Source organism: Danio aesculapii, chromosome 4, assembly GCF_903798145.1.
Source record: "Danio aesculapii chromosome 4, fDanAes4.1, whole genome shotgun sequence".
Classification (NCBI taxonomy): Eukaryota; Metazoa; Chordata; class Actinopteri; order Cypriniformes; family Danionidae; genus Danio; species Danio aesculapii.
The window spans coordinates 48,626,090-48,648,326 of record NC_079438.1 but is presented as its reverse complement, the minus strand read 5'-3'; the positions used below and the strand labels follow the sequence as shown (position 1 = coordinate 48,648,326).

Genomic DNA, 22,237 nt, shown 5'->3' with positions numbered 1-22,237 from the left:
TTTAACGTAAGGTGTCATACCATCATTATCTGTAAACTGTCTTCATTCTGCTGTCCAGATTTTCTTCAATCCAGATTTTCTATCCAGATTCTTCTATACAGGAGCAGACTTTCAGCACTGTAATCAGTTCATTTTTTTTACTCAGTTTGCTTAACCCGAGAGTTTTTTCAGGCCCTTCCATGCAATATTTTACATTCCTTTAATCAAAGCTAACAGATCTTTTTTCTTTCCACTAAAATGTATTCACTTTTTCAGTGTGTGCGCTGTCGAGTCAAGGCTCTGAATGCATCGCTGTGGGTGGTTCGACCACATGCACAATATGCTTTGGATGTAAATTCAATCCATGCTGGCCTTTGCAGAACAGGGTCATCGCTCATCCTGATCATCGTTCATCTTTTGTCTCAATATGTGAATGATCAGTTATGTCCATCCAAGCGAAGCACTGCATCCGAAGCCAAGAGTCACGCTTATTTTTTTTTTCACTTGCCCATTCCTGCACGCTCTATGAGTGGTGCCATGCTCTGTTCGCCTTCCCAGAAGTCTGTAGGGGCTCATGGCTGCGTCTGGTTGTGTTGGTTAAGGCCTGAGGCGTTTTGGATTGGCGGCACTGTTTTCCTGCCAATAACTGTTGCTTAAATGTCGACAATTCCCACAACAACTGATGCAGAATCAAAGTTAAGATTCTGCACACGTCCTTTAGTGCTCGCTCGGCTTTAATTCATTCTGTTTGTTTGCTTTGATTCTTTTTTTTCTCTTATCACACCATACTGTTCTGGAAGGATTGTTTAAAGTGATTTACCATACAAGTCTTTGTGATTGTATATGAAATGGCTGTTTTTTTCTTCTTCTCGTGTACAGATCAGGGAAATATGAACGGAATAAATCTGTTCATATGCATAAAGGTGTCTGCCTCCATCTGGTGGAGTCACTGTGCCTTGCCAGAGAAGACTACAAGAAGGAGACATTGTCATGTAACCGTTACAAAAACACTCAAGTTTCATTAAAATGAAGGTAACACTTTACAATAAGGTATTAGTTAATGTTAGTTAACGCATCTAGCATGAACAAGCAATGCACAATACATTTATTACAGCATTTGTTCATGTTAGTTATTCAAAATACAATTGTCCATTGTTTTTTTTTCGTGCAACATATTTATTACTTTTATTTCAGTTTGCATATCACAACAGATTACACAGTTACAGAATAATAATCATGTAGACACAACAAACATTTTACACACTATTCTCCCTCGCATCAACCCATTCCCTCAATAAAACAAAAACAAATGAAACAAGAACTAAAAAACAAAAAGCTAACCAAGAACTAAAAAAAAAAACAAAACAAGAACAAACAAACAAACAAACAAAACAGAGGAAAAAAACAAGGGAAAAAACCCAAACAAAAAAAAACACCCAAACAAAACAAGAAAAAACCCTCAAACAAAATAAAAAACAAGAACAAAAATAATGTGTGTGTGTGGGGGGTGGGGTGGGGGTAATGTTTAAATCAGGTAAACAGTGTTTCCCGAGTCTATATTTATACCATGGTACTCCTCTACTCCCTCAGAACTTGTTCTTGTTGTAGCAGACTGCCAACATTTACATTGTACCTTAGGAAGTTATTAAAATATCTCCAAATATCTTCAAACACATTTTGTTTCTTTTGGACAATGTATGTGATCTTTTCCTTTGACATATTTGACATCATTTCTTTAATCCCTTTTTCAACTTTTACTATTCTATATTTTTTCATTTAAGAGCCATTATACATTTAGCTTGTGAAATATGCATTTCTATGAATGTGACCTTTTTGCTTTGTAAGAGAAGGCTGACATGATATATACCCAGGATATCTTAGGAAATCTTAGGATCCAATGGTAATTTCTTCAATAAAATTTGGCCAATCATTTCAATAACACCTTGCCAAAAGGGTTTCACTTTCACACATTCCCATATACAGTGGGTCAGTGTTACCTCATTACCCTTTATACAAGTAACTGGAATAATATTGAACTTGTGCAATGTAGCAGGAGAATTGTTCATTGTTAGTTGATGTTGACTTCTGGTGCATTAACTAATGTTAACAAACATGATTTTGGATTTTAATAAAGCATTATTAAATGTTGAACTATGATTGATAAATCATTTAAGTATCGTTCATACTTAGTTCATGTTAGTAAATACATAATGAAACCTTTTTTGTAAAGTGTGAGTAAAAATAACATTGTTATGAGCAAAAAGTAACCACATTTTGTTTTTGTTTTTCATTTAAAAACAAAAAGTACATGGCAAAATATGTGTTTAGATTTTGTTAGATGGTTTAAATAAGCATCTAATGTCTGAAAAAGTTGAACTTTCTCCCTGTTTTGGAATGTTCTAGGCTTGTACTTTTGAACACCTTGATTAGTTGGATCAGGTGTGTTTGATTAGTGTTGGAGCAGAACTGTGCAGAGCTGCAGCCCTCCAGCAATCGAGTTTGAGATTTATGCTTTACAGGGTTAACCCCAGAACGGATTAGCTTTAAAACCTTCATCATCAGAACATTGTGTGCTCAATTAAGGTTTCTGCTTTGCTAATCATATTATGTTTGTGCTGCTTGTGGTTCACACGTTTTATTGATATCATTGTGTTATGTTTTAGTAAGCTATGCTGTGTCTTTCTACATAACATTATGTACTTTCTCTTCATTCATGTTTTTCAGGGAATTAGGCTTTGTATGCTGATTGAAGTAAAGACACTAAGAACAGCTCCTCTGGATTTGACAGAAGCATGATATCTCACCTATGTAGGCTATATAACTGACAGGCACTTACACGGTTATTTATTATGTGCTGCTGACACTCAGGTATGTTTTGTCTGTGATATTTACACTACACAACACACAGTTTGAGTGTATTAATGTGCCATTAGCCACAACAGCCAATGAATTCAGCCACTAAATAATATTGCCATCTTACTCTATAAATGTTCCATGGGTTCCATACAATTGATTTATGTTTGGACAACATTAACAAATTGAGTTCACTTATTAGTTTTTACAAATTTAAGTGGATTGAGCATAAAGCAGCATAAAGCATAAAGTTGTCTCCCCAAAAACTTCAAGCGTCATTTTTTTTGTGTAACATGGCAAGAAGGCCTACATATACTACAGAAACACCTTCAATAGTATGACCCAAACAAGTTTAAAAAGTCCAAAGTTCTAAAATGTACCTTCAAAATGTGTCTGAGTACAAAAGATGTGTATATTTGCTTTCTAATCACCATCCAACGCTATGCTTTTCATTTAAAAAAGATGCGCATAAAAAACAAACAGCCTCTTAACATAATAAAAAATGTGTGAATACATATACGAACATACAAAAATGTGGATTTTGAATTTATTTGTTTCTGTGCTTGAAATTAAATAATAACAGCAATAAGACATATCCTTTTTTTAAAGGACACTGAACTGAACTGATCTAAACTAAACTGAATTGAGCTGAACTTTGAAAACCGGATTGACAGTTTCAGTTTACTAGAGCTTCTAAGCTGCTTTGACACAATCTAGTCTGGTTTCATTCCCTTCCAATAACTTTTACCTATAAATAAAACTGCTTTATGCTGCAAACTTTATATTCTTATAATTTTATTAGAATTCTAATGCATTGAGCACACTGGTAATTGTAATATTTTGAATGTTTATTGATATGTTATTCCTAGTCATTTATTTAAAAGTAAAAGAATCAGAAGTCCTAGCACAATCACAGAAAACAGCTTTCATCAACAAAATAAGCTGAATAAAGAAACTTCATGCACAACTTTCTTTGCAAATCAAGTAGAAAATTACAAATCAGTCTAACGTTGATGCATGAAATATTTACATCAAAAACATTTCTCTGAAACACTATTTTAGCTTTCTAGCTTTATATATATAATATATACATTTGCCTTTGTAGGCCTGTTCCTCTAGCGGATCAAAGCCAAATGCATAAATACAATGTTCAGGAATCAAATCAGAAAGCAATACCTATCGTGAACAAACAATTCTTGTGGTTAGCAGGCCTGCGTTCACTTTCCATGTTATCATATTGCTGCACATTGTGTTTTCGTGCGGTCGGGGTGTCAATTGCAGTTTAAATGGGTAAATCCGTGTTTTATATTTTACAGCTGTTTGGATAAGAACATTTAAAAGAAGCATTTAAATAGATGTTGCTTGGTGGAAAAGACAAGTAGGTGCTCATGGTCATTTTTAATTAGTTTTCATAAGCAGTTGTAAAAAGGCAACCAAAAAAAAATGTCTTAAAGTCTTAAAACAAGACACTGTATGCACTCTCATGATTATAAAACACTAACCAGACCGTGGCCAAATATATGCACACACACACATGTGGTGTGGAAGGAATTTCTTAGTAAGTTCTGGAACTACAGGAAATTCATGATGCAGCAGACATGCAGGAAATGTGTGTGTGTGTTGTAGGGTATCTTCACCTGACCACTTGGCTTATTTATGAGCGAGGACATCCTGTGATTCTTCTGCCTTCAGCTCTATTTGTTTAGAACACACACACACCAGTTTTCAATGCTCCTGGAAATCGACCAGCTTCTTCCCATCTGTCTAGATGGTCACTTACAATAAAAAAAATCATCAAAATACTTTTTTTATTTATTTATCGTAAATTGTAAACGGCGACACAGTGGCTCAGCGGTTAGCATAGTCGCCTCACAGTAAGAAGGTCACTGGTTCGAGTCCCAGCTGGATCAGTTGGAATTACTGTGCGTCCTCTCGGTGCACGGTTTCCCCCACAGTCCAAAGACATGCGCTATAGGTGAATTGAATAAACTAAATTGTCCGTAGTGTATGTGTAAGACTGAGTGTGTATGGATGTTTCCCAGTACTGGGTTGCAGCTGGAATGGCATCCGCTGCATAAAAAAAATGCCTAATAAGTCTAATTAGTGTTCACATTACTAGAAAAATATTAGGAAACCGATTGCCTTAAATCATCAAGTAAGCTGATCTAAACCATTTAAGTACAGCCAAAAACCTATACCTACACTTCTATAAGATTTTTATTGTCTAAATATTGTACAATGACCACTCAAAACTGAATTCATTCAGTCATTTTCTTTTTGGCTTAGTCCCTTTATTAATCAAGGGTCGCTACAGCGGGATGAACCACCAACTTATTGTAAATACATACTATTGTAAGTCAAGATTACTTTATTCTATTTACCTAATGTGCTAAAAAGTTGGGATTACTTGTTTAAATTTTGTAAAGTGAACAAATTTATAATAAGTTAACTGCACTTATTTTATTAGTGAAAACAGCTATTGCCTTTTACAGTGTGGTAACATGATAGGTAGGTACAAGCTAATACGAATGATGAAATGTCTGATGTTCTATAAACCAGATTTTTTAATGTTTGTTTGAACATATTGTTAGTGCTTATTTTTCTGATGCTCCCACACTCTCAGAAATAAAGGTACACGAGCTGTCACTGGGGTGGTACCTTTTCAAAAGCTACAAATTTGTACCTAAAGGTCCATATTAATACCTCAAGGGTACATATTAGTACCTAAAAAGTACAAAAGTGTCCCTCTTAAATGTTTATGTACTAATACATACTTTTGAGGTACCAATATGTACCTTGTAAGTCCAAACATGTACCTTTTGAAAAGGTACCACCCCAGTGACAGCTCGCGTACCTTTATTCCTGAGAGTGCAGGGACAGAGTTCCACTCCTGTGCAGCTGTAATTGAAAAGGCACCCTGACCAAAGACAGTTTTCCGGAGTGGGACAATACAGTCTCCTCTGGCTGCCCCCTGTGTTGCTTTCATTATAAGAAAAGAAAAAAATGTTATAAAGCAGTGTTTCTCAACCATGTTCCTGGAGGACCACCAGCTTTACATATTTTTCATACTCTTTAACCAAACACACCTGATTCAGATCATCCGCTCATTAGCAGAGACTGAAACACCTGTAATGGGTGTGACAGACACAGGAGACCTCCAAAACAAGCAGTGTTGGTGGTCTTTTATGAGCATGGTTGAGAAACACAGCATTAAACTATTCCAAAAATAATTATATTATAATATATTATTATTAGGGGAAAATGTATCAATTTTGTATATTGAAATGTATCATAAAATAAAACATTTATATCTCAGATCATTCTAATCTTATAGTCAATGAGTTTCTCCTTTTTTACAGCTTATTGAAAGCCTATTTATGTGTAATGTGAAACCGATATATGGATGTGCCTGACATTTTAGAGGAAGGTGTTGCTCTCTGACTCTCGTGATGTTTTCATACAGGAAAGAGAGAGAGAGGGATTGTTGAAAAGGCAGAAGGCCAACTTGTGTGGCCACAGTCTGGTGAAGGACCTCAGAGAGCCAGAAAGAAGAAACTGAAAGTAGTCATCATGCCGTTCTTCCTAAACTCCATCTGTGGAGGTTTGATTCTGCTGCTGGGAACTGAGATCCTCTGGGTGGCTGGTGCACAGGTGAGATTCACACATATTTATGTAATGTGAATGTTTATTTGTGACTTTAAATTGCTTTTAGAGCAAGGTAAGACATCGTTTAATAAATATATGTGCACTTGGGAGGTTTCTACAAATTAGAAATGTAATATGTCTCAGTCAAAAGCTTGCTATATTATAGTTTTGTCCTGTTTACTTTTATATAATAGTGTGGAAGCTGGCACAGATAACAGAACATAACATAACAACATAACATAACATAACATAACATAACATAACATAACGTAAACATCCAGTTTGCTTTAATATTAATCTTCACATCCCTACAGGCATATTTTAGCTACAAATGTTTACATTTCAGTAATTGCCGTTAAAAAAAATGAGTAAATGTGGCACTTTAAGAGTTACTCACTCAGAAATTCCGTGATTTGACATGTATCGTTTAACATGCACTCGGGAATGCTGGGTAAAATAATCCCTAGTATGTCACTGGCCAGGCGCAAAGTCATGAACGAATCAGGTTAATCTCCTCGAAAAATCAGCGACAGGTGTTAAGATTCGATGTGAGTTTCTAACTTTACTAGTTTTGGAATATGCAATATGAAAAAGAGGACATTTGTTTGCATTTTTGTTGTGATTATTAATATCCCTTGTACATATGTGTGTGATTGTGTCTGTTTTCAGAAGCGCTGTGATAAGAATATACAGGTGTTGACTAAATCCAGGTGTCATTCCTGCTCCTTATCACATTTAGCGAAGTGTCCCAATGGATACGCTAAGACGCCACCAGGCACAAGCAATAGGGATTGCAGGTACATATTCGTGTTTGTGTGTGTGTGTGTGGGTGTTTGCATGGTTTTGTTTGCTTTACGAGAACTAGAGGTGTCCACTTAGACAGTAATATCTCTAATCAGTGACACAGATTAATGAATGTCATTAGCTATGCTTCCAGTCATTTATTTTGTTCATGCACATGTCGAATAGAAAAATTATGACATGCATAAAATCCTAAAATGTGCTTTAAAATGTTTTCAAATGAAGTAGGTCATTTTTGGTATGAATTGACTCATTGTCTTTGTATACAAATAATAAAACTTCTTGGAAGAAGACACCTATGTTATATGCTTATACTGTATACACAGTGCCTAAAAATCATCATACCCTGTCAAAATCTATACCTTTACTCACATTTCCCCCTGCTTTCAAAACACCTACGAGATAAAATTGTAGAAAGGCACAGAAGGCTACCAAGTTGTTCAGAATATGAATTGATTTCAGGCTGGATGACAAATAAAGTAATTATTTCAAAGGGGTGTGATGATTTTCTATAGGCACTTTGTTTCATAAACAAAAAACACACAGAGTCAGTAATTGAATCTCTCTATGTGTGTTTAGGTATTATGTCACACCTGCTTTTTCTATCTCGGGCTGTTCGTTTGATTGCTACAAAGACGTGGTGGAGCCACAGTGCTGTCAAGGTTACTGGGGCAATGACTGCATGGGTGAGTTTAAGGTCTTTGAAGCTGAATATTTGGGTTAAAATTCATTTCAAGTGTTCTATAGAAAACTTTCGACATCTGAAACCAATTGGACATGGTCCAGAAGTGACAAATTCGGCACATTTCATTTGGTGGCATTTCCGTCATTCAGTGGGGGGAAGATGCGCTGAGGGAATATTTTGATGGGAAGAGAAGGACAGGAACTGTTCTGATGCCACCGCTAACAAATCTGAAACGCAAACAAGAAGGGAACTTCCTCTCTTGGGGAACAAAGTGTGAAAACTTTATTATTGTTGTTATTTCTGCACAAAAAAATGCTGGGTTGCACACAATTCATTCATGCTGTCCCAACACAAATTAGTTAGACAAAGTTATCCTAAGAAATGTAAGTGGATTGAACATGAAACAATTAAGTTGTCTCAAAAAAATTGTTTCAGCTCATTTTAAATAAGTAGTTTGAACAAGCAGCAAAATAATTGTTTAAAGTGTACACAGTAAAAAATGCTGGGTTCCACACAATCGATTTGTGTTGGCACAAAATGAAGAAATTAGGTTAACTTATCAGTTTTTGCAAATTTAAGTAGATTCAACATGAAACTATTAAGTTATCCCAAAAGTTTGTATTGTTTCAGCTCATTTTATTTAAGTATTTTGAAGCGTACACTAAGAAATGATGGGTTCCACATAATTCCTTCATGTTATCCCTAAACACAAATCTATTAAGTTACATTAATAGTTTTTACAAATTTAAGTTGATTGAACATAAACCGATTAAGTTTTTCCAAAAGCTTGTGTTGTTTCAGCACATTTTAAGTAGTTTGAACAAGCATTAAAATCATTTTGATCGAGCGTACACTGTAATAAATGATGGGTTCCACACAATTCCTTCATGTTATCCCTACACACAAATCTATTAAGTTAACTTAATTGTTTTCACAAATTTAAGTTGATTGAACATAAACCGATTAAGTTGTCTCAAAAGATTGTGTTGTTTCAGCACATTTAGTTAAGTAGTTTGAACAAGCATCTAAATCATTTTGATCGAGTGTACACTGCAATAAGAGTTCCACACATTCCCTCATGTTATCCCAACACAAATCGATTAAGTTAACTTAATTGTTTTTACAAATTTAAGTTGATTGAACTTAAAACAATTAAGTTGTCCCCAAAAAACTCAAGAATTGTGTTGTTTAAGTAGTTTGAACAAGTGTCAAAATATTTCTTTTGAGTGTAGTAAAGGAATGCTAATAAAATTTCTGTTACGATTCATTGTAATTATGTCAACCCCAAGAGACTATTAAAAGCGGCCATCATCCAAAAATAAATACAAATCCTGCTGGATAAACTGAACTTCCAGAAGTAAACTAGGAAGTAGGATTTTAGTTTATCCAGCAGGATCGTGAAGAATTTCTCATTTGATCCAAACAAGAGGATCGCTTCCAAATTATGAGAGGAATTTTATTAGCATTCTTTTAGGAATGTTTGACTAAATCGTATGCATGAATGCGAAGATACACTTTATCCCTTTTCCCATTTTTTACTATTTATGCAATCTTGAGACCATGACGGTGTTGTTTCTCATGGTAGTTTCTTATGGGGGAGCGAGATATCCAGTAAATGATCTGTTATAGTATTATTGATACAGTATAGTATGATATAAAGATTATGAAGGAAGTTTTGAGCCGTTGTGGAACAAGAGGTTGGTGTATTTCCTTCCCTCTGATAGAGATATGGCAGGTTTGTGCTGCAGGAATGTGCAGACCAACAGCCTCATTTCCAGTATTTCCTCAGTCTGTCAGCACTCAAACTGATCCCGCTCTGAGTCTGCTGAGTCAAGCACTTAAGTTACCGAAAGTTGTCTTGGTTTCTTTTGGTCTTTTATCAGCAGAGCTTCCTGCATTGTTCTTCAGGAGTTAAATGATTTGACCTTTGTGTCTGTGAAATGGGTCAGCATTATGAAAGCTTAGTGAAGCATTATGAGAGGAAATGCTTTTTCCCGCTATAACCGATGTCATGTTTGACAAGTAGATTGATAGCCACATTGTTAAGACATTTGCACAATATTCAGTGTGAATACTTAGGTTCATTTGCTGCTTTAAATGTTGAAATATTAAGTCGACATATGTTGATTAGCTTATTATTTAAGAGTGAGAAATCAACCCATAGTTCCCGGAAAAAATATTTACAACATGACAAATAGATATATTAGCAAATATAAACTGGGCAATATTTCTACAGCATTTATTAACCTCCTGTTGTGTTCATCTCTTGCCCCTTACGAAATTGACCGGTCTCTTTTAACTCCTTTTTTTTAAAAGCATTTTTCACCACCAAGTTTTTATTAAACATTCTATAGTTGTGAACAATGTCTCAAACTAGTGATTAATATGAATTTATAGAATTTGACATAAAATAACTGCATTAAAAATACAAATAGGCACTAAAAATGTATTACAAAATGAACATGTAATGTCATGGAGGTATTCGGTATCACTTTATTTTGAAGGTGTAAACTGCATGTTTTGTTGGCGATAAATTACATTGCAACTACATGACAACTAATTCTCATTAAAGTAATAGTAGACTGTCTGATTAATGTCTGCAGATACTAGTCCACCAAAAGACATTTAACTTACTATAAGAAATTTTGCAAGTACATATCAACTTACACTATCAAAATAAAGTGGTACCAGGTAATCACATGGGAGGATCAGCACATAAGCACGAGAAAGAGATGTGTACCCACAAAAGACATTGTTCAGTCTGAAATGTGTGTGAGTGAGTGAGTTGGGGTGGTGAGTATGGGGATGTTTTCTGCTTTATGGTTGAATATAGCCTGGACAGCCGTTATATTCATTTCCTATAACAGTCGCATTTAACTGGGAACACCACAGGTGTAACATGGTTGATTAAAACACCCAAAATTCCATGAAAGAGGTGATCATCACGTTTATATGTTCAAGTGCATAGTGTGTTGGATATCATAAGACCTTGAGGCAGTCAGATGTAAAACCGAATGTTTATGAGTGTTTTAAGCTGTAAACCGGTCAGATTTGACCCGAACAAGGCAGAAAGGTTAATATTAGTCAATGGTTAGAATTAACTATGATTTTTAAATTAATTGATGTATTTCTTCACATTATTTAACTGTGAACTAACATAATGAAAACTATTTTTTACAAATTAACACAAACAAAAATTAATAAATTCCTTAAAATATATGTTATATATTGGTGGGTTAGCCTATGGTAAGACTTTAGCTTAAAAATATTGATTGTATTTATTAAATTTCTTTAAGTTAACTGGTTGTAAACAATTTATAGGGGCTAAATTTAAACAAATTAAATTTAGTTATGTATATTTACATATTAAAATTAAATTAAATTTAGTTATATATATAACTTCATTTGTTTGTTTAAATTCAGCCCATATAAATGGTTTGCAACCAGTTACTCTAAAAACATTTAGTAAGTCAAATGAATTTTTTTTGTGTATGATAAAAATTTAATAATAATAATAATAATAATAATAATAATAATAATAATGCCTTAAATTCATATAGCGCTTTTTTAGACACTCAAAGCGCTTTGTACATTTTTGGGGAAATCTCCTCAATCACCACCAGTGTGTAGCATCCACCTGGATGACGCGACGGCAGCCAATGTGTCTTAGTTCCACTGTATGTGTATTTATTTTAGTTATAAATTAATTATACATGCAACTATTCCTAAACCAAACTCTAATCATTTTAGTTGACATTACATTATATGGACACCTTAAAATAGCATAATTCAAAATCATAAAAGCAGTAACGTTAACAAATGCAATGTTTTTATAAAGTGTTAGCAGTTTTTGTTCCCAGTCTGTGCAGAAAATGTGAAGAATGTGCAGAAAGTGGCTCTGCTCATGAGTAAGAGTCTGCATATGCTGTGAGTGTGGTTTTTATTTGAGGTTTCACGTCTGTGCCTGATGTGTCTGGTTTGACAAGAAGGGTCTGGTTTTGATGAAGGGTTTTTTTGTCAGGACTATCAGAGCGACAATGGAGGGAAGGAAAAGAAGAGTTGAGGGTCAGTAGAGCAGGCGAGGGGCTGTTTGAAGAACAAAGGAGCTCTGCTAACTCATATCCTCGCACTAAGACCCCTAGAATCTCAAATACTTAAAAAATACACACTGTTCGCTGACAACAAAGCTCAAAACTAAGACTTTTTTTTTTTGGTTTACTGTAAAAATTGTTTAGTGCATTTATTTTTGTATTTATTTTCATTTTTGTTTCTGATAAGATGCATTATTAAAATAAAATAAACATGTCTCTGCTAATGTAAGTTAGTTAGTTAACTAGATTTAACACAGCTCAGGAAATGCAGATGTTCTCATAGTTAAGGTTATCTAATGCATTAATGCATGTTGCTTATAATGTGCATTAGAAAAGGCATCTTTCTTCTTCTTATTATTATTATTATTTATAGTTAAATATGTAGTATTTTTATACTACTAATAATACTGCTACTACTACTACTACTTATAATAATAATAATAATAAGAAGAAGAAGAAGAAGAAGAAGAAGAAGAAGAAAGATAATGATTATTATGATTATTATTATTATTATACACAAATAAAAGACTTTATTATGGAATACTTTAAAGTTCAGTATCATAAAGGGATTTCTTTGTAGACTTTTTTATTTTATTTTTAAAACATTTTCATACCCATGACTTTGCTATACTCTTTTAACAGAGTGTCCAGGATCAGCATCGACGCCATGCAACAATAATGGAGTCTGCTCTGACGGTATAGCAGGCAATGGGACTTGCACTTGCGCAGTAAGCTTGCTTTCCTTGTTTTGCTCTGTCTGAATCAAACACACTGCTATCGATCCGACTTTTGGAGTTGTTAATTTATTTTCTTTTATTTTTTGCAGTCTGGTTTTACAGGAGCAGCTTGCGAGGAGTGTAAAACAGACTTATATGGACCCACTTGCAGTAATGGTAGAGTAAACCTTTTATTCTGTACTCCCGAATTAATTGGTTTGGGGTACTTTTGTGTTTGTATTCAGTCTATTGAATTTCTTGTGCCGTTTAGTGTGTCGTTGCAAGAATGGACTGTGTAGCAGCGGTTTGAAAGGAACAGGAGAGTGCACATGTTTTTCTGGGTACACTGGCCTAGACTGCGCCCAAGGTAAACCCTTGAACTCTTGAATTTCTCTTTAAGTGGGACATTGCACATTAAAGCAGCATTTGAGTGAGTGTATTTTTTTCTCCTCAGAGCTCCCAGCATGTGCTGCTTTGCGGTGTGGGCCGGATTCTCGCTGTATCGAGGAAATGTCCACAGGACAGCTTGTATGCAAGTGCAAACCTGGTTATCAAGGGGATGGAGTCCGGTGCACATGTGAGTTTACAATTACACCGCTAATGCAATGATATGTGATGTTACAATAATAGTTGAGTATTGTGTAAAAGACGTCTTAAAATGGGTCATTGATTTTAAACATAATACGGGTTCAAAGGCAAGATCATGTAATGCTTATGATAAGACTTTAGCTTACACTGAAAAAAAATCATTAGATTTACTACATTTATTTAAGTTAACTGGTTGCAAATGATTTATATGAGTTTCAACAAACAAATTCAATTTAATAATGTTTAACTTAATTTGTTTGTTTAAATTCAGCCCATATAAATTGTTTGCAACCAAATAGCTTAGATATTTTTTTGTAAATCCAATGAATCATTTTTTTTCTGTGTGTGATAAGAGTTGAATGTGTCTTAGTTGTGTGATGTTACAATAATTACTGTGTTAAAGACCACTTGAAATGGGTCATTGATTTTAAACATAATATGGGTTCAAGGCAAGATCAGAAACAAGTGATTTTTAAATATATACTTATAAAAGCATATTAGAAGCAATATAAAAGCATATTATTTCATCTTTCAAAGAACTTATTTATGAACATATTCATTATAGCATATTAACAAAACATTTTTATTGACATTTACTTATATCTATTGAAGATTAGGGATCATAATTGTATTGCTTAATTGAAATTTACATTTTATTTATAATTTTATTTACTAAGTATTAAAGATAAGATATTGATACAGTTGAAGTCAGAATTATTACCGCTCCTGTTCAATTTAACAATTATATATATTTTCCCCCAATTTTTGACATATTTCTGAACATAATAGTTGGTTTAATGTAATTTTTTTCTAGTTTTTCTAATTTTTTAAGTATTAAAATAAAACAAAAAATAAGCCATATTGTGCAGGAAGAGGCAAAAAGCCTAAACAGCTTATTTAGAGCCTCTACATAATAATAAAAAAACAATTACAAAACAATTACATTCTACAAATGCTAAATTACAATTTCAAGTGAGTTATAATACACACAAATAAAATTACAAAATCACATACACACTATAAAATAAAATTCAATCATACAATACAATAGAATTCTTACAAAATTACACAACAACATTAAAGTGATTCCTTATGCATCTCTTAAAACCTGTTAAAGAGGAAAAAAATTAAATATGAGATAAATCATTCCATAATTTAATTCCCCTAAATCTAATCGAGTAAACATGAAATGGTTTAAAAAAATGTAAAACTGCTTTTTTTTCTAGACGAATACATTTGTTAATGCATATACAAATAAGCTGATTTTAAGCATCAAAACAAGTGTAACACAGCTTTAAATGTAGTTTGTCGTGGCCCTTTTGAACTCACAAATGCTCTTTTCTATATATCACATTGATTATGCAGCTATTAACCCGTGCTTGAGGAGTGTGTGCCATGCGAATGCAGTGTGTGCGCAAACAGGACCGAACAAACATGTCTGCACATGTACAGAAGGCTATAGTGGCGACGGTCGAGTCTGCATGCCCATTGACCCATGCCAGACTAATCTAGGCAACTGCACATCTGGCTCTACCCGCTGTGTGTATGACGGTCCCGGAAAAGTGCGTTTGCATTCCTAACTTCACTTATTAAATGCTTTAATGTTACACTTTATTTACAGTTTTCTGTTTTCCACAGGCTCACTGTGAATGTTTGGAGGGATTCGAGAAGTTTGTTGAAGGGCAGGGCTGCAGTATTATAGATATGTGCAAACCAGACTCCTGCCATAAATACGCCACCTGTGCTACAGCTGAACCAGGAACAGTAGAGTAGGTGACGGATTTCATTTGATTGATTTTATTTATGCTGTTCTTCATATATTTAGAACCTAAATATACTTTCAATTGTAATCATTTCAGATGTAAGTGTCGCGAAGGTTACCTTGGGAATGGAAAAATATGCTTTGGAGATATAATTCAACAGCTAAATGAAATGAATTCAAAGCCTGGAGGAAAATGGACGGGTCAGCTCTCCAGTGCCATCACACTGTTCAGTGAGTGACATGCTAGCAAACCAATCCCAGTGTTTTTTTTTTATTGTTGTTGTTTGTTTTAGAGTTTTTAAAAGTAGAGGTGACCAGAAATTAAGATTAGGCTGAAATATGGTAGCTGAGAGAGCTCAAACATGCTGCATACACATGCAAATGCAAAAATTTTGACATCATGAAATTGAGACACCATCTTCATCAAGATGATTTACAACAAACTTGCATGCAAATTCTCACAACACATACATGTAGAGAAATAGAGCAGATCACATTAGTCAGGTCAGCCCAAAAAGCGATGATCCCTGCTGCTTCCTGTTTAGAGGCAGCTGAGTTGTCAGAAATCTGAGAAGTGTTTTTTAAATATCCTGGATGTACGGTTTCTTGCTGTTTGCGTATTTTTAGCCCAAATAATCTGACGAACTGCATAATTAACATTAAATCAAGGATTATTTTAATGCCATCTTAGAAAGAGTTTCGCTCAGAACCTAAAAAATGTTTTTCCTACTTGGATGTTTTGTCTTGTTTCTAGTCCAAATATCTAAAAATTCTTAAATCAAACAGCATTGTCATAATAAATAATATGCCAAAATTAAGTGATTTTTAACTTAAAACAACCAAATGATCATGTTTTACCCCATTGGCAGAGAAAATTCTTTTGTCATATTATTTATTAAAACAAGATAATATGTTTTGCTTGTCTACAAAATGCTTCTTGATTTAAGAATTTTTAGATATTTAGACAGGATAAAAAATCTAAGGAAGACTTTTTGCAGTGTACAAACAACAAGAAAATGTATGATTAGATTTCAAACACTGCTGACTCTAAACAGGAAGCAGGGGTTGCTGTGTTTGCATGCTTTGTGAGAATGTGTGCGCATGTGTTGTGAAACCAATGAAGATAATTGTCTCAATTTGCCAGTGTTTTTGTATTTGAATGTTGTTGGTAAAGGTAAAGGTGGGATAAATAAAAATAGACACAATGTAGTGCTAATTTTATTATTTCTGCTGTTTCAGATCAAGTCACAGGATGGTTCTTATCCTCTCGCGGACCATTTACAGTGTTTGTCCCAGTGAACAAGGCTTTTAAGGGCACGTCTGTGAGTTAAGCAGCAGCAGTCATGATTTTGCCAAGTACGATGTGATCCTGGATTAACATCTGTGTTGCTCCTGAAACAGCAATTTCCTTTGAAAATGTAATCCATACCTATTCCCTACCCCTAAACCCAAGCATAACTGTAAATTATTCACAAAATGAGAGGGGAATAATAGTTGGATAACACCCATGTAGAAGTGCATAAACCGTAAACCTAAACTTTACAGAAACATAAACATATCCCTTAATTCTGTTTGGAATGTTGTTCCGGGATCAACATAGATGTTAATCCACATTAATGTTAATCAACATAGATGTTAATCCACACATAACTATGATTTGTTAATCATATCTACCTTATTTTGCCATGCTGAAGTACTTTGCAGATCTTTTATATTTACAAAAACAGCTACGTTACACACTACAAGAACATAATACAGATACATTTAACAGCATGCTTTTGCTCCAGGTGAAATCCCTGCTGGCTGACGAGATGAAAGCTCGCTATCTTACTAAGCTACACGTGGTTGCTGGAGAGGTGAACTCTGAGTCTCTGAAGAAGGGAATCCTCTTCCATACGCTAACGGGCATGGGTGCAGAATCAATGATAGATGTAGGTAACTGAATGCAGGTTGTCTGTGTGTGTTCCAGTTGTTTTCAAGGATGTGCAAATGCAGGAATCTTCACATCCTGTTTCTTTACTACTCAGACTCTTTCCTGTTCAGATCTGTTTGCTTTGCTATGTGTGACCCCAAAGAATCATTGAATGAAAATCTGACAAATGTTTCTTTTAAAGGCAGAGCAGGTAAAGATACGTCTTCATGGTAGTCGTAAGAAAGGAGCGCTTGTGGAGTCTGACATCTTTGCCTCAAATGGAATGATTCATTTGATCGACAAGCTGATGGATGCAGTTCCTTCCACTGTGATCAGTGAGAAAGAGGTGTGTGAAAATAGGTGTGTTGTCTTCATCGAATGCTGTTTTTTTTATTAGGAAGAGCCAACAGTGTTCCTTTATCTCTTACTTTCAGGAAAACTTGCTGGAGATTCTCTCTAAAAATGGAAAGTTCTCTCAGTTTAAATCTCTGCTTGAGGTGAGATGTATAAAGTTTATAAACTAATTTCGAGAGGATCACATGCTAATGATTGACCACGGCTGGTGCCACATTAGCTACCTTATGATCTTCCAATCAGATGAATCCAAAACACACATAAATAACCGGATTTCTTTATCGTAGTCATCTTTGTCTTGAAGAATCCACCCTGACTCCTCTCTTTTTCCTAGCATAATTCAGGATAGGATGGCATTGAATTGAAAAAATTAATTGGCAGTAGTATATTAGTGTGAGAGTGTATGGGTGTTTCTTAGTATTATCTTACAAACAGAAGGGTATCCACTGTGTAAAACATACAGGCAACAATTTATCAGACAACCCCTGATAAACAAAGGAATAAGCCAAAGAAAAAATGAATGATTGAATTAATTCATGTGAGCTCTCGACACCTACCTGAGCTCGTACTCCCCTCTAACCTAAAATTACAGGAGGGAGCTCCAGGCTCGAGGATCATCTGAGCTCAGGGCTTTCTCCTGAAACAGCATGCTAAGTGTGAGCTCTTGAAACTGTAAACCCTAAATAAATATACATTTGATCTGTGCTAGAAATGATATTTCATTAATATCTTTCAAATTTTGAAAAGCATGTTTACTGTTGTGTGTCATGGGAATTTTGATTAGTTTTTATTGTTTTTGTCCCTTTCCCTGGAATTTAAAACAACTTTCCTATTTGAAATGATTCCTGTGATGGCCATCATGATGTTTTTGAGGATTTCCTTATTATATTCTGACATTTATTTTTTCCAGAAAACCAATGTGGCAACTGTTTTAGAAGAAGACGGACCGTACACGTTATTTGCTCCAACAAATGTAGCTTTTGCCTTGATGAAGCCAGACTATTTAGACTACCTAAAATCTGAAGAGGTAACATACAATATAATAACTGGTTATAAATTATTTTAACTTATACACTTATGCTTTGTCAACAGCCTCACTTTACTTTTCTCTTTCCTCTTGTAGGGTAAAACAAAACTACTTGAACTGATGCGCAATCACATAGTGTCCACGACTCCGGTTTGTATGCAGATGGGTGCAAATGTGTGTTCAAATGCATTTCTAAATCATTGACTACTAATGGCTGTCATATCTATTTACAGCTAAGCGCCTATGTCATTGTGTCAAACCCTCGTGCTGTGACCATGGCTGAACAGGTCCTGACATTTAATGTGACTACTGCTGTAAGTAATAATTCTATTCAGCTAAAAAAATTAAAGCATTGAACCCAGTTTTTATGCACTTTGAAAGATTATTTCAGCAGCCATCAGAAGTATTTAAAGATATAGTTCAGCCAGAAATGAAAGTCTACCATCATTTACTCACCATTAAGTATGTGGACTGTATACAGTACAGCATATACAGAAGATATATTGAAGAATGTTGGTAACCAGACAGTTTCTGCTCCCCTTTGACCAATTTTTTCCATACTGGTTGCAACACTTAAATGATGACAGATTCTTCATTTTTGGGTGATCTCATTGACCTCATTGTCTAAATACATAAAAGTGATGATACTTAAAACAAAAGATCTTATAATTAGTAATTTTAAGGATGATTTAGGAATCAAAATGCTTTTAATATTTGACTGTATCACATATAGGGGCAGATTCTGGTCAATGGGGAATCTGTAATTGAACTGGACGTTGAAGCAAAGAATGGACGTCTTCATTCACTAGAGGGTCTTCTGATACCTCCGTCTATAGAGCCCATCCTACCTCACAGGTGTGACATCATAAAGCCCAATAGGTATAAGGTAAGCAGTCATTTCCAATTTTGCCGATATAGACACAGTTGCACGTCATGATTTTGCCCAGTACGATGCGATCCTGTATTAACATTTATGTTGATCCTGGAACTTCTTTTTTTTTTCGAAAATGTAATCCATACCTGTACACGTTTCACCATTAAAGTGTTTATTATTTTTCTCTCTTTACAATACTGGCCACCTTTCAGCTGTTTGTAATAATTGATCATTGTCTCTTTGTCACAGGGTCCATGTGTTAGCTGTACACTTGTGTCCAAATCTACTTGTCCAACTGGTGAATCACTGGTAACTTTTTCAATATTCACTATTAGTGCATTTTAAATTTGATTGAGATTGCATAAAATGATTATGAAAGCTTCGTTTAAAATTCTACCCTTTAGGTTGCCATTAATTGTAGTAAAAATGTACCCAGTGACACTACTTTGATGCTTTTCCCCACCTTTTTATGACTACAGAAAGCATTTAATAGAGGCTGTGTTTTCAATAAGAAAGAATTTGGCCTGAGCTTACCCAGCATTGGCTGTTCCCTTATCTGCAATGACACAAAGACTGTGAGTATTTATTTATACTATATACATTTGTACCTAACACACATTTATACATTATTTGCAGCTGCGTCTAGCTTATCAAAAGTCAGATTACCCGTAATTTTTCTTGACTAGACTCCTCAGTGCTGTAAAGGTTTTTTTGGACCTGACTGTTCCCCATGCCCGGGTGGTTTTACCGCCCCCTGTTCCACTCATGGGACGGTAAATCCCTCACACATTCATACCTAGTGTACTGAGTATTTTTTATTTATTAAAAAAAAATTTTATTGTCTTTTGTTCTAGTGCTCAGAAGGCATTGATGGAAATGGCACGTGCCAGTGTGAGCCCAATTTCAAAGGATCACGCTGCCAATACTGCGCTGACTCCAACAAATACGGCCCGAACTGTGACAAAAGTACAAATTCATTTCATAGAACGGGGTTTGTGAATATTCCAGCTGGTTAATAGTAGTGTTTTCTTTGCATCCAGCCTGTTGGTGCATACACGGCACATGCGATAACCGTCCAGAAGCCAGTGGGAAATGTAAGCAGGGCTCCTGTAAAGATGGCTATACCGGAGAGTTTTGCGAGTTGCAAACCCAGCCATGTGGACCAAACCAGCCCTGCCATGCACATGCCAACTGTGTGTCCAATAAAGGAGCATTCACGTGAGTGATCAGAGGCTCTCATATTTAGAAAAGACAGACCGCATGTGGTCTAAGAGAAGCAAATGTTTTTAGAAAAAAAATGCTTTAGATTAATATTTATTTTGAAAAGTGTTATACGTTATAATTCATTGTTTTTATTGAATAATGATATTAATGATGATTATTTAAAAACTGCATTAGATCAGTATGTGTAGTTTCACAAACTAATTTCAAGAGGAGCACATGATATGATTGATCGCGGCTGGTCTCCCATCCGTAATCATTAGCAAGCCAATCGGATTATTCCAAATTCACCATAAATATACCATCTAGCAATACTCCCTTATATTCATTTTGAAGAATCCCTCCATCGACCCCATCTCCCCATTCCTCCTTTACCTTTAGGGATTATTATTATGCTCTTCAAATTTATTTGTTTAATTTTTAATGTTAAGTTATAAATGTGTCCTATATTTCTTTTTTTATTGAAAGACTTCCTTTGCAAGGGGATATTTAGAGAGTTTTGTCAGTAAAAAACTAAAAAAACAAGAACATAAGTGGTATATTTCTTGTTTCTGTTACATTGATTTATTTTAGGTGTGTATGTAAACCTGGTTTTCAAGGAGATGGATTTATGTGCATGGAAAGTGATCCCTGCTCTTTACCTCATCGCGGAGGCTGCAGCAAAAATGTATGTCAAATGCATCTATTTATTAATTTAATTAAAAAAAAAATTAATTTTAGTTATTTATTTTATTTTATTTACTTTTTTATTTTATTTAATTTTATTTTTATTTATACATACAGGTACAATGTACAACATGGCTATAAAGCTAATTTACATCTTATATTGTCCTTGCAGACACACATTGTTTGAGAGGTGATGGTGCAAAATCATGAAATAATTTATACAGTAAACACACATCAGCAAAAAATTTTAAAAAATCATTTTTTCCCCCTTTTTGTTATTTTTAATACAAGTTTTATTTTATTTTTTTATTCATGAATTAATTTATTGTAAATCACTTTGGATCAACTACCGTATTGTGCTCTATAAATAAACCTTGCCTTATGTTGTTCAATACAATTACAGTAATGATAGCTCCTTGGCCCTTTAACTTAATTTTTTGCAGTTTGTTTATGAATAATAATCAATGGTTTTAATGTTGGAATGTTCATGTGGGACCGATCTGTAGCACAATAAGATAAATGAGGGAAGATCACTGTATTCATAAAAAGTTTAGCAGCAGCCATAGGTAACTGATGCCTGATGTTTCTATAAATCCTCAGGCTCGCTAGCACATTTGGAAACCTTCTTAATATGTTTTTTTTATTCATTTAGATTAGAATCTATAATTATACCTAAATATTTAAAATGATTAACAATGTTTATTACTTCTCCATTAACTAAAATATCTGGGCAATGCTCCTCAATTCTCTTGATTTAAAAAAACAAAAACATTCCTACAGTTTTATTTACATTTGAGGGTGAGACATGAGTGACATAACCAGTCTGACACATCTTATATGCAGCAGTAAGTTTGCTAGCAGCTTGTTCAAGTTTTTGTGTGGGTATATACTACTGTGTCGTCTGCATTTGAACCTGAACCTCTAGACAAACTGCAGGTAAATCATTAATGTATAAACTAAACAAAATCGGCCCAAGAATTGATCCCTGTGGAACTCCAATATTACAATTAATAAATGGTGAGCATGCATCATTAATTCTTGTACATCTGTATGTTTGTGTTTC

General features: G+C 34.6%; 1 protein-coding gene across 1 annotated transcript in view; it reads left to right on the top strand.

Moving 5' to 3' along the window:
* The first annotated feature begins 6,343 nt into the window (after window positions 1-6,343).
* The window catches only part of LOC130223182 (stabilin-2-like), a 38,289-nt gene continuing 22,395 nt past the window's right edge, over window positions 6,344-22,237 (top strand). The window contains exons 1-24 of the mRNA XM_056455898.1: window positions 6,344-6,483; window positions 7,147-7,274; window positions 7,858-7,964; window positions 12,697-12,782; window positions 12,881-12,947; window positions 13,042-13,137; window positions 13,225-13,347; window positions 14,724-14,920; window positions 14,997-15,127; window positions 15,218-15,351; window positions 16,360-16,442; window positions 16,908-17,051; window positions 17,235-17,378; window positions 17,467-17,529; window positions 18,297-18,413; window positions 18,510-18,563; window positions 18,647-18,727; window positions 19,147-19,299; window positions 19,537-19,596; window positions 19,767-19,862; window positions 19,974-20,060; window positions 20,142-20,253; window positions 20,328-20,505; window positions 21,082-21,175. Of these exons, the coding sequence (XP_056311873.1) occupies window positions 6,403-6,483; window positions 7,147-7,274; window positions 7,858-7,964; window positions 12,697-12,782; window positions 12,881-12,947; window positions 13,042-13,137; window positions 13,225-13,347; window positions 14,724-14,920; window positions 14,997-15,127; window positions 15,218-15,351; window positions 16,360-16,442; window positions 16,908-17,051; window positions 17,235-17,378; window positions 17,467-17,529; window positions 18,297-18,413; window positions 18,510-18,563; window positions 18,647-18,727; window positions 19,147-19,299; window positions 19,537-19,596; window positions 19,767-19,862; window positions 19,974-20,060; window positions 20,142-20,253; window positions 20,328-20,505; window positions 21,082-21,175 (2,616 nt within the window). The 5' untranslated portion in view covers window positions 6,344-6,402. The remainder of the gene's footprint in view (window positions 6,484-7,146; window positions 7,275-7,857; window positions 7,965-12,696; window positions 12,783-12,880; window positions 12,948-13,041; window positions 13,138-13,224; window positions 13,348-14,723; window positions 14,921-14,996; window positions 15,128-15,217; window positions 15,352-16,359; window positions 16,443-16,907; window positions 17,052-17,234; window positions 17,379-17,466; window positions 17,530-18,296; window positions 18,414-18,509; window positions 18,564-18,646; window positions 18,728-19,146; window positions 19,300-19,536; window positions 19,597-19,766; window positions 19,863-19,973; window positions 20,061-20,141; window positions 20,254-20,327; window positions 20,506-21,081; window positions 21,176-22,237) is intronic.